This window comes from Paramacrobiotus metropolitanus, unplaced genomic scaffold, assembly GCF_019649055.1.
Source record: "Paramacrobiotus metropolitanus isolate TYO unplaced genomic scaffold, Prichtersi_v1.0 Parri_scaffold0000013, whole genome shotgun sequence".
Lineage (NCBI taxonomy): Eukaryota > Metazoa > Tardigrada > Eutardigrada > Parachela > Macrobiotidae > Paramacrobiotus > Paramacrobiotus metropolitanus.
The window spans coordinates 161,294-177,859 of NW_026570233.1; the positions used below are offsets into that span (position 1 = coordinate 161,294).

Here is a 16,566-nt window from a genome sequence, read left to right on the forward strand (position 1 = left end):
GTGAGATACGTCAGAGCATGAAATCTGATTGTATCCTGTTGTTTGTTTGCTACAGATTCTGATGGCTTATACTCCATGCTTTTATTTGGAACACGATCTTTTGCTGTCGGAAAAATGCGACTCCCGGAAGATAAAATGTAACTTTAGGCAGGTGTCGTGTTTCCGGTTGCATACCGCTTTAAGTACCATGCTTACCATGGTTTGATTCCTCTCTCCCGGTAGCAGCGTGTATTGTATAAGGCATACTTTATCAGTGGTATCACCGATCACGTATCGTAGATGCTTATAATTTGTATAGTTGTACACTTGCTGTTGTGCAGAGTAACAGCGTTTGCGGTTCCGTACTGCAAAGCGCCAACTTTATCCAATGATAAAACACCTCTTTGAAAATCTGACGCTGAAATATTTGTTATAAGCCGGTTACAGTGCGCATTTAATAACCTGATCCGCGGTAGGCTATTGTTCGCCTGTCAAGTTGCTGGAAGCGCTTTATACTCGTGTAGAAAGCGATTATTGAAGTGAACGTTTCTTGGCAGTTATTATTGTACGTTTCTTCATAAGCATGTACGTGCATTTAATAGAAATTCTGTTTAACCAGGAATATTCAGTGTGTTCTGTATAAATAGTTCGGAATTTCCACAAAAAAATCACCAGCAGCTAATTATATCCCGAAAATTCCTTTTTCCTGTTTTTCCGTACTGTGCATTGTGCTTGACAAAGGCTTTTGACTCTAGTGCCAAAATGGTGTACTATAGCGTAGTTTATTTCCGCTTCCGGTTAGGTTGAGCGGGACAATTCAGTTAATTCAGTAGGCAGGGCCACGGTTTCGCGGTAATCTTGCACGTCAAACGCTTTTGCTTCCATTGTTTTAAACCGGTTCCCATCAAAGCTGTTGCAAAACTATGGTATGCACTATGTTGGAATTCATAATTATCATATCGTTAATACCTTTCCATACTGTAATCCATCTTTTTATATCGTACTTGCACGTGTTGAGCCCCGAGGAAACTGTGAAACATGCATAGCTGCTACAATACACCCTGTTTCATACCGCATATTTCACAGATTTAGCTTCGACCACAGGATAATCGCTACGCAATATATGATTATATATTGCTTACGTCACGTTTAAAAATTTTAATTAATCAGTCACGTTTAAAAAATTTAATTCTGCCAAGCAATCCACTTTACATTGGGTACATTGGGCACGGTTTTAAGTAATAAAGTCTGCTCTGATCACTGAAATGGTGATACTCACGGCTTCGGCAGTCGGCTCGGCTGTAGTTTTTGCAAGTGTGATTAAACGACCCCTGCTGACGTTGGTATCTGCAAAGACATTAAAAATAATTACCGCCATGATCGCCAACGAAGAGAATTTTTCCCGAAAAGAACAAGAAGCCTTGATCGAAATGTTCTTCGCCAGAAACCATAACTTTATTTTACTAAAAGTGCAGAAAGCCATGGATCAAGCAGTGGCCCAGCTGGAAAACCAAATAAAAAGCGAAGCAGCGGAGTTACGCACTTGTGTCAAATTTGAGAAATTCGACCAGCAAGTAAACATTCTGCGGGAGAAAATGCGGCAACACCTGCAGAGTAAAGACGGACACGCGTCATTTCGGCGAAAGGAATTTCTTGATGCCTGCGCCGCTAACTGTCCCGGTGTTTTACTGGCACAACTCCATGCCGCAATCATACCCCACAATCCTTTGCAAGGAAATCTCCTGCGCGACATTATAGAAGCATTCGATTTTCCGGTTAGTGTTATTTTTTACATCGTTAAACAATTGACGTAGGATGACTACGAGGAGGATTATAGCAAGTACTTACTATAGTGTGAGGAGGACTGGTAACCTACCGTTTGACGTCATCGCTCTCGCATACACGGGAGGGCGGCTGCCATGGTGACAGATGCGTGTTTTTTACGGTTTTTGTCAGTTTTCTCAGCATATTTCTTTTCTCTTCTATTTCTAGCCCCTCATGTTTGGGTTTCTAAATTCAATATGATCTGTTAAAATATCAGAAAGCTTTAGAGGAGAAAGGAACTGAGAATATCTTTAAAAAGGGACAATAAAATCTGTGGGCCTATGGTAAGCAATAGCACACCAGTGCATTCTGTATGCGACAGTGATGACGTAGTCGACCGTTGCAGAGTCGCTTGAAGCGACTCGCTTCCCAGTCCTCTACCTATAGTAAGTTCTTGATTATAGTTAAGTCGGTAGTGGTAGCGCGTAGCTGCTGCGAGTTACGGTAAACTGAACACCATTTCTGTAAGCTATTGACGTAATAGTCAACCGTGGATGGCTGCATTTCCAACAACTGAGCAACAGTCAGCCGTGGGGGTTGCAATCCTTACTTACCAACCGCAGCTTTTGGTTTGTGCAACCATCCACGGTTGGCAGTTACGTCAACAGTTTACGGAAATGGTGTTGTTACTAGTAACTCGCAGCAGCTATGCGCTACCGACTCAACTATAAGTAATCCTCCTCGTATGGATGCAAAGGCGCAAGCAAAATCGTCAGGGTCCTCTATTTAAAAAACTCATGAAACCGGTTTTTTTCTGAACAGCAATGTTGCGCTGCAGTCTCACATGTACAATCTGCTTTATATGCGGGTTCACACTTAAATACATCATTTTTTTGCGAGTTCTGCGGTTATAATATAATATATCTCACCATCACAGTAAGCTGAAAATAAATAAGTTCATAGTTGGTTAAAAGTATTTTACGAGGAGCTTTTGTATTTTTAGCGTTATGAACCCTGTTCCGGTTACATCATGCTGTGCGCTTTCACGGCCATCTATTGTCGACTAACGTACCTGTCACTCACGGTTGTCGACCCAGAGAATGCACAACGACTTCCGCCACAATCCGTACTTGATGATATTTGCCGCGAGAAAGAAGAGATGACACAGAAGATCTCGGAAATCGCTAAGGCTCTCACTGACCACCGGGTACACGCGCAGTCCAAGATCTTCCGCCACCCTTTCGCTGCGACTTCCACACCGTCTACCCTGCAGGAGCTAATCGAAGGTCATCTGCGACTGAATTTGTTTCTTGGCGTACCCAGTAGCGCTAATCATGGACTGGCCAAGCGGATCGGACAGGAGCTGGAAGGAAAATTCCCATGGTACTCATGGACGGTCATTATAGCGGAAGATTCCCAAGCGCGCCCCACCACCATAACATTCTCGGATCATTTTAAAAACGATTTCTTCTTTCTTAATTCGGTAGTGCATAAGCTGGTAAATTTGGATTCAGCCACAGCTAACGATTCCGAAACCACGATATTTTCCGAAGGAAACCGGTATGTATTTCACGAGACAGGCAATAAATTGTCTTGCACTTATTTGCTTTATTACGAATTTCTTTAGAGAATGTTTCACCACAATCTGTTTGAATGATGCAGGTTCGGTTTAATCTCGTGCCGGAATAAGGTTGACATCGGGTATAGATCGTACGCACGTCGAATCAACGTATTTTGGTGTCCACCGGACGCGGTGAAAACTCTGTCGCAAGAGGAATATGATTTGGTAAAAGAAGCGGCCAACCTAAAGTACCTGCCGAACTGTCCAGTCAAGCGTATTTGCAACCATACGGCTACTCCAGAAAACGCAGCTCAGGTCATTCTGGAGAATGCGCTTCGGGCGTGTAAAAGCGAGTATGTAATGTTTCTTACACTTAGTAAAAGAAACAGCAAAGAGGATGTTGGAATCTACCCGAGAGCCCACACGGATCGTTCGGACAATCCTACATCATGGCCGTTTTGTATGAAAGATAACAAGGGAAGACATCTGTTCTTGTGGATAGCAGATGGTAGGATCAGAATGTATTTATACGCTTTACGCAGTTCTTCGCATCACGATACACTGATCTGTTAATCGTGAATCGGGTAAATTTGATTCTTTCCTTTCCAGCAACACCACACAGTAAAGCGCTTTTCGCTCGACGAAACTTTCCAACACTTGTGGACGGGCTGAAAAGTAGCTGGGATTTTGGCGTCGCTCCTTGGTAGGCTGGTCATTCTGTGGGGACATTCGATTTTGGTAGTAGAATACCATTGTAAAGGGTTTATTCTTTGTACTGTAACCAGCTACTATAGTCAGTAAATGCAGTGGGCGCCAATTGTGTTATCACATTAATCACAGCTGAATCAACCTTAAGGACTTGGTAGCCAACTCAACTCGCTCTCTTGTTTTGGGGAGCTGTTTGTTTTGTGATACTACTGTAAATCTTTTTAATCTGTTTCGTTAATACACACATCTACAAGTTTTTTGAAACTTTGAGTAAACGTAGTTGCTCTAACTCGCGATGGATGCGCTACCAACTCAGTTAAGTGCCTCCTCGCTTTGTTGAATTCACGTTCCGGTTCCCTTTTGCTGTAGTATGCGTACCGGTACAGTAGCATATCAACATCATGTGAGTGTACTCTGTAATCTGTATTGTACATAAAAATATAATGCGCTGTGTTAACCTTAGCTGCAAGAACAAAGACTGATCGGACAATAGTGCTGAATGTACTTATGTACAGATACGCATGTTTTTAGCACGGCTGTTACGCTGGATTCAGCCAAGATCGAGGACGAACTGACTGATCAACTGTTTTTAAAAACAAACGACTGGAGTAATCAGGCGCACCCATCAGCGGAAGTTCTCGAAACAACGAAAAAGTGCAGTCTTCAGTTGCTTCCACAAGAAAAATTAGGAAAAACGGAAGAGTGGATTGCCCAGAAGCTTCCAAAAGAAGAAAAACCCGAAAAAACGGAAGAATGCATTGCCCAGTTACTTCCAAAAGAAGAAAAACCAGGGGAAACAATTAAAAGCCATCAAACGGTCCGGCGGCTCGTTACGTCGTATGAACATTTCCTGAACCGGACATATGGTTCCAGTGGGAGTGGAATTCAAGATGACTGTGTATTAGCATCCCTTGTGCCTCGTGAGCGAGGAGCAGGTGCGTACACTTGATAGCTTTCAAGGAAAGCGCTTTATAAATACAAAGAAAAAGGCACCACATGACCTTTTTACAATTTGATCTCGTTCATATGATAACCCGAGGGAAATCTAATGACGCTTTATTCTCATTTTAATTTACTGCTTTGGTATACTTCAGTTCCGCTTGCTAACCGATCATTTGCAGTTTATAATTACAGTTCAGGAAACTGATCACCCAATACGAGGACATTTGGGTGCTGTGAACATACCCTGCACGATTAGGCTGCGATGAACAGCCGGCTAAATTTATAGCCGTTTGCATTCAGACTGTGATAACAGTAGCGTTGCGAGCTACGGCTAACCAGCTGTTCATCGCAGCCTAATCGTGCAGGGTATGTTCACAGCACCCAAATGTCCTCGTACACGATCGTAGATCAGCAGGTATGAAGCGTCACAGAGCGGCGGCTTGCGATCTGTTAGCTGACTTGCATGTTTTACTGTGCGTTCCAGCTAACCGAGTACCAACCGTCCCTGTGACGTGTTGCACATCTGTTGATCCGATAGCGCGTGTTGAGAATCTTCTGAACCGTAAACTGTGCTTAGTGTGCTAGTGACAAATTTGCGAGCGGAACTGAAATTTAGACTTTGACACAGGAGACATGAGACCTTATTCGATTTGGTGCGATTTGGAACCCAGCGCAGTGTCGGCTCCGGATGTAGTAACTGGACATGCGGAAAGAAGAAACAATGGTGACCCCAACATGGCAGACAGCAAAATAATTAGCAAGGCGCAGTTGCACGCAGAGGCTCAACGAAAGCTGAAGCAACTGGAGACAGAAGAAAAGCGCTTAAAAGTGGAAAAATTGCGAATCGGCGCTGAGAAACTAAGATGGTCCGCTATACTGGATATATTGGAGATGTCCAAAGAGCAGCTGAATCCAGGGTATGGAACCAACGGTGGCATTGAAGACGAAGGAGTGATAAGTTGACATCTATGACCAATTTTGAAAAAACAGCTGTGTTACACAACTACTATACAATTACATGTCGTATCATTTCACTAGCACAAAAAATGATTCACAGTGATGATGATTAATGATTCTTCACAATGACTGCAAATTTGCACAGATGCGCTTTTTCTGGAGGCAGTGACAAAGAGAACAAAAAATTGTAGCGAAGCTTACAGAAAACTCCGCGCTATGCATCTCTAACTGGAAATTATCTCTCGAACTGGCAGTTTATTGCTCAAGATATATAATACGATGCAAAATATGGGTAAAATGTAAGATATATTTTAATAATTTGTTCAAACGTTTTAATGATTAAAATCGCATAAAATGCTTTTTCTAACCAAGGCACATTTTCCCCCTCCAAATTCAAAAAATTCTCATATTTTGTAAAATGGTAATGTACGTAATGGTAATGTATGCTTAAAAAAATATTTTTAGCTGCCATCGTCAAGGTGGTGTGGCCAGACAACAATTAAAAGTTTGCATACTGTCACATAGTACTGTGAAATGCAGTGCAGTACAAGTTATTCGTAATTATTATGTTAACTTTTTCCTGCAGCACCGTGGACTTTTGCAGCTGTCCGCTGTCGTGAAATGATGTAAAAAAGACGGCTCGCGCCATTGCTGCCTGAGTACACATTTTCGAAAATTTTTCATCGATTTGTGCTGTAAACAATAATTTGTGCAAAAAACTTTTTTCTGCTACTAAACAGATATGTGCTGTGCTTCATAACAAATTTTCAAAAATGTGCACAGGCACGAGCCGACGCACGTGGGCTTCTTTTACATCATTTCACGACAGCGGACAGCTGCACAAGTCCACGGTGCTGCAGGAAGAAGTTAACATAATAATTACGAATAACTTGTACTGCACTGCATTACACAGTATGTGATAGTAAGCAAACTTTTAATTGTTTGTCTGGCCACGCCCCCTTGACGATGGCAGCTGAAAATATTTTTAAAGCATAGTGCAATAGTACACTACCATTTTACAAAACACGAGAATTTTTTGAATTTGGAGGGGGAAAAATGTCCCCTGGTAAGTAGCCGTAAAGAATGTTGCTTATGATGACACATACACGGAATAAGCACTTAAATGTAATTTGTATTGGAGACGGGGAGCGTTTTGTTGCTAGCCTGCTTCAGGCCATCTGGACGGGATCTGACACAAAAATATTAAGTTCAACGAAATAAATGCGCTTTAAAATTTACGCGACGGAGAATAGGGATGTAACCATACCATCAGATAGGTTAATTAGACTGCGTAATCTACCAGTCATGTCATCCATAGTAATCCTTGCTGCAAATTAACTGCAGAAACAGCAGAAATGTTGAGCATGTTTGATAACCGGCGAAATGCGAATGTGGTGCTTTAACTCATCGAAGTCTGGCCCCTTTGCACAATATCACTGACAATCACCAAGGGATTGCCCCACACAGGAATACAATTGAGCTGCAGGTTATCTAAAGGCAAAGTGAATAAACCGATACTTCAGGATACATTGGACCGGGAACCCTGTTCCCAGCCTACAAACGCTTAAATTACAAAGTTTCAATCGGTCCTTGCATTTACAGCTGGGAAACCTTTCACGAAGGTTACTTTATTCAGTGACTGTGCGTGGCTTTGTACAACTCTACTCGTACGATAGATAAATCAGGCATTTAGCGGAGCAGAATGCCAGAAACAAAATTAAGGATGAACGGAAGCAATAAACTTTCTCTGACTTTTTTTGCCAATCGCGTGGAGACCGTACCAGGAAGAGAAAATGGTGGCGAGAACCCAACAGTTTTGGAGTTAAAGATACTAGTCCGTTGTTTACTACGCTTCTTGGGAATCTCACAGTCAGAGCAACAGAACCCGCTGCATGGTTGTGTGTTCCGACTACTGCAGATTGTCGTTTTCTGCAGTTCCTCTGTAATTACCACCTTCTACATGATCTCGATGGGTGTTACGCTAAAGGAGCTGCAAGGTAAAGATCTGGAACTGGGTGATGTGCTACGCACCGCTTTTTTACTCTTACAACCGGCACGTAGCTGCCTGTTAATTATAGCGTTACTTGCTGGGAAAAAGCATATGCACAGCATAGAGACCAGCGTGAATGCGGTTCTGGATTTCCAGCTTTTGGAAGCGCAACCGGAGCATGGTATTCGATTTACTGTGAAACGAGCATTTGCTGTTATCATCACGGTTATTATGGGGTTTGTTTTGTGGGACTTTTTTACATGGCTAGGTATGGATGATGTCCATTACAGTCTTTTAGAATTAACCAATGCTACAAGTCCAACATTCGAAACAATGGGCATCAGTCTGGTGCGATGGAAATTCTATCTTGTATGGCTCGCATTAGGCTTGACATCGTTTGCTTACTCCATTGTCATTCAGTCCTTAGTCATTGTTTTGTGCCATGTTCTGAAGAAAGGTCAAGAAAAGTATAATCATCAGCTGTGTTCCTTACACTTGTCTAACAACGTTTCGACGCTCAGCGTAAAACTAGCGGCATTGTTACAATTCCGTGACGTATTGCTGAACCTGTCTGACAACATCAGCACATCATTGCGATTTGTTGTGACTACTGCTTATTTATTCGATGCTGCTCTCATGCTGATCAACGCTTATACATCCAACATTCTGTCTGTCCAGCCCAAATATACGCTGTTAGCCGGCGGGGCCGTGAACGGGTTTCTGCTTATTATTTTCTGCTATCCGATTGTGAAGTTGGACTTGTTGGTGAGATCCATAAAATAATTTATAAACACAGACTTCCCCTTTTAAATGTCTGTATAACAGCAACAGTTCTAACTAGAATTGGCAATTTCATCAGTTACTGTTACAAGATGTATTTTCATCCGTTTAAAGGAGAGAAAATCACGGAACATTTTTATTTATTTTTGTTACCTCATAAAGAATGTTCCTAATTACAGGAATCCGAAACTAAGATGTTGCTATATAAATCCATTCAGATCAACAGACGTTTGATTTTGAAACATGAAGTAAGGCCGTCTCAAATTTAGTGCCACTGCTTCGCAAACACAGAAATATCACTGTATTGAACCAAAGAAGCAGTTTCTCTGTTAGTGTCATCCACCTCGTGAGCATACCGGAAATGAAGAAACGTTTGTTTTCGATACTATAGAACTCCGAAATCGATCGGCTGATAGGAATGCTAGAAAAGCACCACAAACTGAGGCTAGGATTTTCTGGAGATCTCAACATTACCGGATCGCTTATGGTCAAGGTACCTACCGGTGCATAAGTTAAGCCATAATTTAGCTCTAACTCTCAAGTTTAAGCGGTGTGTCCTTTGCAGACGTTTGCTTTGATTGCGTCGGTACTGATTCTAGCAAGAGAATTCCTAAGAAGACAATGAAACCGGAGCAACAAAAATTTAGAAAGCAACGAAAAGATTGCAGCTGTTTATCATTGGTTGGTTTCTCCGTTAAATTATTGCTGTCAATCTGCTTAGTGACACTGTGGACTTATTTACGTATTTTCCGGGTCACATCACATTACCGAACGATAAAAACAGCTGCCCAAGCTTGACAGCTGCTGAATCTGTTGCTGATTCATAGAAGGATTTAACATTTTTTGCGTTTCTCCAGTGATTTCACCGTAAGCGCCGCATTAGTTTTAAAATACCCAAATCATCTACTTCTATGACGTTTGATGATGAATTATTTACTGCACCGGATTTAGAGGCTATGACGGATTGTGTTTGAAGTAACACAGTGCAGAGCTGTTGTACTGCATTGAACTTTTACGATCTGGGCGTAAAACGGATGCGGTTGCCAAGGTTTACCTTGGTTTAATTGGTTTTGTGCAGGAACAGGTGCCACTCATGCCCCCATACAAGTGTAAATACGAGCTACCAAACAATGATAGATTGCTAAAATTCGAGTTTCCAGACCAGATCACATTACATAAGCTGAAAGAGACGCCGAGCAATCGAAAGTGTCCTTTAAACACGCATTCCAGTAAGCGCTTTCTCTTGCATTCCTAATAGTAGAGTATACGTGCATTTAAATCGATTTGTTCCCGGAACCGGCATGAAATGCCGCGTGTATCGTATTTGCTGAACGTGACCTGCACTGCAGAAATTTTCCAAAAGTGTCGAAGCATTTATTTTGACTTTTGAGCCTAAAATAACTCGAGTACAATACAACTGTCTTGGTAATTTTATCAGCAGTTTGTGCTGTACTTTCTTGGTTGGCAAATTCCTTAGAGTCAGCATACGTGTGCAGAACCAGTCAGATAAAGTCTCGTCATTAAGATGCTAGAAACAATTATAAATCACACGTCTTTCTTCTCAAATTCTACGTCAACCGATCCGGATTCCATTCCATACGGCTTTGTAACGGTGGTTTCAGCTATCTGTGTCGGCACGATTGCTTACAACCTTTTATTCATTTCGGCGTTCATACGGGACCCGGCAGTGCGAAATCCCTTTACGTATTATTTACTAAATGTCTCCTTATGTGATCTTGGCTTGGCCGTCTTCAGTATGCCGGGTTTTGTGTGGTTTACCTTGTCTCCTTGGTCCTGTGCGGCGTACTGTCCATACTATAATTTTATCGATAAGCACCTTTTGACCGGCACCGGCTACGCAGTGATGCTAATCAGCATTGACAGGCTGCTGTCATTGTTTGCCCCGGTTTTTTACCGGAGGGTTCGATCGGTAAAGACCACATGCGCGGCTTGCGCTCTAATGTGGTTGTTACTGTTTGCTCTAGTCGCTCCATATATTATCATGGATTCTGTTTTCTATAATCCCATGACACTACCGTGTTCGATTAATTTTGGGGCACAGCGAGTGTATTCTTTGATCATGGAAATTTTGCCTATGATATGCCACCGATATTTGTGTTGTGCAGCTATGTGTTGATATTCTATCAGCTTTGTCAGCGTTCATTCAGAAGACATTCTACCATCAGGAAGATACGTCCAGGTAATTTTGATGCGGCTTGCAAAATTTAATTTTCTTTCGTAGAAATTTTCGAAATAACATTTTACAAAAACAGGGTGCTACTTGTTTAGATATGTCAAAGAAAAGAGACAGTCAACTTCTGACCCGTCCTGACGCTGAGAACACCGGTAGCAACGAGGGAAAGATTTACAGGTTATTCGCGCTTTTGGCGCTGTGTGTATTGGTGTGCTTTATTCCGGCGATGGTCTACTACTTGATTGTGGACTTCACAGACTACTGGAACGACACAATTTTTGCTGTGGTGGTGTGCTTGCAATACGGAAGTTGTGTGCTGAATCCTCTGATTTATCACTCCAGTTTACCAGGAATCCAGAGAGCCATTAAGAATATATTAAGCTGCTGGTAAATTCGCAGCTGCTAGTTGGCAAAAGTCAAGTTTTGTTAATAAAGACTCGTTTAATAAAGATACGTGTTCAAGTTGATAGGACAAAATCAACTTTTGCTACATGACCACCTTTGTCGAAATGCTGTAGTAATTAAATAGTTTAGCATTTGAAGCAAATACAAGCGAGGCTGATGTGTTTAATACCTAAAAATACTTCATAGCGCTGCGCTTGCAAGCATTTAAGCGAGAGATATACGACGCATATGCATAACCTACCCAAATCATATGCACTGCCAAAGCCTAATTGTATACTTCAAAGTATCTATTAGGCAGATGCAGTTACTGGCAATTTATTTAATATATTGTGGTTTTTTTAATGTCGTTCTATGGTTTTTCGTTAAGTTCGTGCATGTGAGCAAATTAATGGAAACAGCAAGCGTAGAAAGTCTAAGTCATAGAAAGTTCACAAATTTGTACGCAACTAACAAAAACTGCAATAAATAAAGTTCAAAGATATAATGAACCGATTCTCGGCTATTATCAATCGAAAAACAGAAACTGGTACCGCGGAGAATCGATTAGAAATATTCAATCGGACTGCTAGATGTTTGTCCGGTTCTAACACCTGCTAGAGAGTGATGTTGCTGCAGATCTTTGTAAATTCGCGCGTGAAGGTATTGGGTCTGTCCGGTTCGTATCTGTAAAGAATTTAGTCTTAACAGAAAACCAAAAAAATGTTTATTACTAATAAACGTTTACTAAGGTTTAACCTTTTGAAAATTCTCAGAGATCAAAGAATAGTTTATACTGTACACTGTAGTTAACGTTAAAAATTGCCACAAGATGGAATACCTTGACAAAGTAGTTGAGACCGGCAACCACCTGAACGGTGTAAGACACTGGTACCAGTTGAGCATTGGCAGATAATCCAGCGCGGGAAGCGATCTGACCTTGAACCTATGGAGATAAGCCACTGTAATCGCAATTCGGAAATTATGGATGCTTCAGCGGTCGGTTGTTATTGTGCTTACCGCTTGTACCACTCTTTTAACATCGTCATCCGCCGGCCTAGGCTGGCCCATTCCTCCCACCATTCCTCCGCCCATGCCACCGATCTGGCATTCTACTACAGCCCATGCGCATAATGCCACTCCAATAAACAGCCTAAAATAAAATATAGCCGGCATATTTAACAGAAATTAGCGTCAAGGAACATCCTACCGCTACTTCTAACTTGGTTACCAATTGGTTGACGCCATTCTGAAATAAAAAATGTGTCGGAGCCTGGCGGTGCTAGTGTGTGATAAGGGATAATACTGTACTGCAAATAAAATCCAAGAAACCACACCGCTACAATTCGCACGTATGCTTGCAAGTGTTTTATACGTTAAACACAAGTCGCTTGGCGGATCACGTGCATTGCGTTGTGTGCTTAAATCTCGAGGAGCATCTTAACGCAATAAAAAAACGCCACACAGGAAAAAATACTGGAACAGACAGCTTTGCCAGCAAATTTTAATATACATCGAGCGAGATAAATGCGAAGTGTCGTAAAATCTGGAGTGTACATGATGCTAGATATTTTGCTGCAATAGCAACGGTGACCAGCATTATCTGTATTTCTGATACTGTGTTTCTGTGAAATTCTGTATAGATCCGTTTGTTTTTGATTTTAATTATTATGCCGTGCTATATATGTGGTAAAGTTGTGGTCGGACGACAATAACAAAGCCCACATAATTCTTGAATGCGCATACTGCATACATATCCATCATTTTTTCAATAATATTGAAGCAATCGAATTTCAAAGAAATTTTAGTTTCACCACTTGTGTTTAAGGTTTGCGCTAGTTATGACAAAATTGCTGAAGTTAGGCAAAATAAATGTTATGTACATGAATGCGTTATTACAACTCACAGGCGAATACTTTTTCCACCAGTCTAAAGAATTTGTAAATCTGTTACCGTAAACCTCACACATTTTGCCATTTTGCGGTGATCGCGCTATATCCTATTTCCTACCAACATTTCCAACGTGCATTAATAACATTTTACTAGCATTTTCCTGTAATTTATTTGCGTTAAATAAATTAGACTCTGCGTTAAAACCACTCTGACGCTAACATTGGTTTCTTTTCAGAAGAACGGATAATTAATGTTTATTTTTACTTGCCTAGCCGATGCTGACCTTTGACTCCAGTTACTCATATGAGTGCGCAGTTGTATCTCTAGTTGTCGCTGGTATGCGGTTGTGTTCACTGAATATCAGCAAAATAAAACAAAACAGGTAGAAATGGCGAAAATTAAATAATTTATATATAACACAGAATAGCCATGAATATAGAAACAAAATCAAAAGTCTTGAAGAAAATATCAAAAGTCTCGAAAAACCTTTTACAGTTTTGCACCGATTTTGTTGTGTACGGGTATATCATAAAAATGCCGTAAGATCGCTGAGAAAACGTACAAAGCGCAATTTCCCATGAGCTCTAGATTACTATTAAAAATTAATGTCATTGCTATAACGGTATTTATAGCATTTCCGTTGCGATCCATCTAGGCATTTAATAAAAAGGTTTTCATTTTAAGACAATGAATGATATATTCCGTGTTAATTTCATTTTTTCATGCCATTTGTTTTTATTTGGCATGGATGTGATTTGATCGTTAAAGTATGCTGGAAATTAACTGAGTGTAAACACATGTTAACGCTTTCGGACTCGTTTAATTAAGTTGCCGCTTTGTGGATGTCGGGGCAAGTGCTCGAAAGCCGGCGATGTCCAAACGGTCGCAACTGAACGGCGCCGCTGGTCACCGACTTCCGTTGAGACAAGCCGCGCCGAACACCCCTTTATTGAATTTCTGAACACAACAGAACGTTGTAGGCATGAAAAAGAACATCGTAGAAACCATAACAAGACATGAATGATACTGGATAGTTCCGGGTGGGCGGGCGGGTTTTGGCGAAAAAATTGGCGAACTAATTACTAAATGTTCAATCAAAGAACTATGCTTTCTTCTACTAAATTGTTAGCGTCATCACTGGATGAAGCTGCTACGTTGCCAGGGACAAACGAAACTCGCCCGGCGTTAACGGTATTTAACGCCTACAGCGTTAAATAGCATTAACGCTTTCGGACTCGTTTAATTAAGTTGCCGCTTTGTGGATGTCGGGGCAAGTGCTCGAAAGCCGGCGATGTCCAAACGGTCGCAACTGAACGGCGCCGCTGGTCACCGACTTCCGTTGAGACAAGCCGCGCCGAACACCCCCAAAGCGACGCCGCGCGGCCCAACCGGAACGAGAAAACGCAACCGAACGGGAAAGAGAGTATTAATATTTCATGACAATAAACGGTTGTACAAGTGACAATATGGAGCGGAAGACTTATGAATGTATCTGTTAACGACATTACTGGTCCACCGTCCCATCTTTTGAACGTCCACATATGTTAAACCGACGTTAGCCGCGGTTGAAGCTGCACCAATCCGAAACGAATGGGTTGACATTGTGGGACCGAAGCAACTATGTAGCAAATCGGATATATATTGACGAGTTAAATATTTTCCGTCTGAAAAACAAAAGAATGGAGATGAAGAATCAAAACGGGTATCCCGAAGCGCTCGATAGCGAGAAACAGCAGTAACGGGGCACGTGATATCAGATAGAGGAGGAATAGATATAACAACGGGAGCATGCTGAGATGTTTTGCTTTTCCGCAGTGTGATCTGAAGACAGGAAAAATCACACGAAATATCTGAACCACGAAGACTGTGGGTAGCTGATCGGGATTGAGTAGGAGCACAATATTCAGACACACGCATAAATCCATAAAAAGCCATCATCGTGGCAGCTTGCAACATGATGCGATCAAACATGCAGTACGGAAGTGATTGAATATAGTGAAACAAAGAACGCAGATTTGCTACTGTTAGTCCGGCACGCCTGATGGGAGGTGACCCACGGATTCTGGACCATCCAGAAAAAAGCAGCGCCAGGCGGCGTTTGTCCGGAATAGGATCCGGATAGCCATTAAGAGTGCTATATGTTGTAATGGCCGAAACGTACACTCGCGCTGTGGCTACAGTTAATTTATCCAAGAAAAGTTGTGCAGCAAAATTTAAGATGGTTTCAGAATCCGTGGGCACGAAAGGAAAACCGTTACGGTTACAGAATGATTGGAAAGTTCGGAGAGCGACCCGATACACTTTTTGGCTGGCAGATGACAAATGCGCTTGCAATAAAGTTCGGATAACTGGGCGAAATGGCGCATTATGAGCATTTAGTACGCGAGCGTTTTCTGCAAAAAACACAAAATGTTAATAACAGTGGACAACAGAACATCATTAAGAGTCAATAAGAGACAAAGGGATACTTTGACCGACGATTACGACATTTGGGTGGAGTAGCAAGAATGTCGAAGAATTCGGCGACATCAAACGGAGGGTCATCTCGAAGCCGATTTGCCGTCGGTAAGAGTTCAAAAAACCGCTCAATATTGTCACGGGACAACGCGTCTGCTGTGGCATTACTCTTCCCAGGTATGTATAAGATGCGTAGATGAAAATTATACCGTGCAGCCTCGAAATGTAATGCTCTGATTAGTGCCATGACCCCGGGATGCTTAGAAGAGAACTTGCTCCAAACTGCTGCTACGGCCTGATTGTCACAGAAGAATGTAATTCGCTTGCGGTGCCAGTGTGTAGCCCATAGTCTGCATGCGCAAAGAATTAGCAGCATCTCTAACCAAGTGATATGCGGATGCAGATTCATAAGTTCAGGTGGCCAAATTAAATGAAACCATCGGTTACCAAAACATCCGCCGCAGCCGACGTGAGACGCATCCGTATACAAACTCAGACTGTCTGCGTCTGTCCAGTCTGGCTCAACAAAAGAAGCAGTGCCGTTCCATAGAGGCAAAAACTTAATCCACCACTCTAAATCGGCGCGAAATTCGGAGTTCAGATTAACTGACTGATGTAGCAAGCGGACTGAATTGGCACAATCGATCATTCGTCTTAAGAAGATCCGACCCGCCGGAATATATTTCGTAGCAAAACTAAGCTTGCCAATAAGACTCAGAAGGTCACGCTTTGAAGCAAACTGCCTAGTTGAGAACACTGTGAACTCATCGATTAAATCTTGAAGTTTTCCTGGCGGAAGCGAAATAGTTTGATCGACTGAGTCCAGGACGACGCCGAGAAAAGTTAATTTCGCTGAGGGCCCTTCAGTCTTATCGGGCGCTAGCGGGATGCCCAGATCCAAACACAACAACGCCATAAGCTCAATGGCTAACTGACAAAGGATGGAACCGCATGGACCCG

At 42.0% G+C, this 16,566-nt stretch overlaps 2 protein-coding genes and 1 long non-coding RNA gene across 3 annotated transcripts; 2 read left to right on the plus strand and 1 right to left on the minus strand.

Moving 5' to 3' along the window:
* Positions 1 to 1,078: 1,078 nt before the first annotated feature.
* LOC129584273 (uncharacterized) lies at positions 1,079 to 6,101 on the plus strand. Its single transcript, XM_055476398.1, has 6 exons — positions 1,079 to 1,754; positions 2,747 to 3,303; positions 3,406 to 3,812; positions 3,914 to 4,007; positions 4,544 to 4,947; positions 5,583 to 6,101. The coding sequence occupies exons 1-6, from the start codon at positions 1,245 to 1,247 to the stop codon at positions 5,915 to 5,917; spliced, it is 2,307 nt and encodes a 768-aa protein (XP_055332373.1). The 5' UTR covers positions 1,079 to 1,244; the 3' UTR covers positions 5,918 to 6,101.
* A 2,456-nt stretch (positions 6,102 to 8,557) lies between these two features.
* LOC129584459 (uncharacterized) lies at positions 8,558 to 9,112 on the plus strand. The gene is made up of 3 exons (XR_008689895.1): positions 8,558 to 8,666; positions 8,861 to 8,929; positions 9,073 to 9,112. It is a non-coding gene; the product is annotated as an uncharacterized LOC129584459 (long non-coding RNA).
* A 2,482-nt stretch (positions 9,113 to 11,594) lies between these two features.
* On the minus strand, positions 11,595 to 12,642 carry LOC129584415 (cystatin-A1-like). Its single transcript, XM_055476574.1, has 4 exons — positions 12,488 to 12,642; positions 12,277 to 12,409; positions 12,098 to 12,202; positions 11,595 to 11,943 (listed from the first exon to the last, which is right to left on the minus strand). The coding sequence occupies exons 1-4, from the start codon at positions 12,502 to 12,504 to the stop codon at positions 11,824 to 11,826; spliced, it is 375 nt and encodes a 124-aa protein (XP_055332549.1). The 5' UTR covers positions 12,505 to 12,642; the 3' UTR covers positions 11,595 to 11,823.
* Between the last annotated feature and the right edge of the window lie 3,924 nt (positions 12,643 to 16,566).

Coding starts and splice junctions, on each gene's coding strand:
- LOC129584415 (XM_055476574.1), bottom strand. Junction 12,203..12,276: donor TTAAAAGAGTGGTACAAGCG/GTAAGCACAATA, acceptor TTATCTCCATAG/GTTCAAGGTCAGATCGCTTC. Junction 11,944..12,097: donor GTCTCAACTACTTTGTCAAG/GTATTCCATCTT, acceptor AATTCTTTACAG/ATACGAACCGGACAGACCCA.
- LOC129584273 (XM_055476398.1), top strand. CDS start 1,245: ATGGTGATACTCACGGCTTCGGCAGTCGGCTCGGCTGTAGTTTTTGCA. Junction 1,755..2,746: donor TAGAAGCATTCGATTTTCCG/GTTAGTGTTATT, acceptor TTGTATTTTTAG/CGTTATGAACCCTGTTCCGG. Junction 4,948..5,582: donor GCCTCGTGAGCGAGGAGCAG/GTGCGTACACTT, acceptor ACTTTGACACAG/GAGACATGAGACCTTATTCG.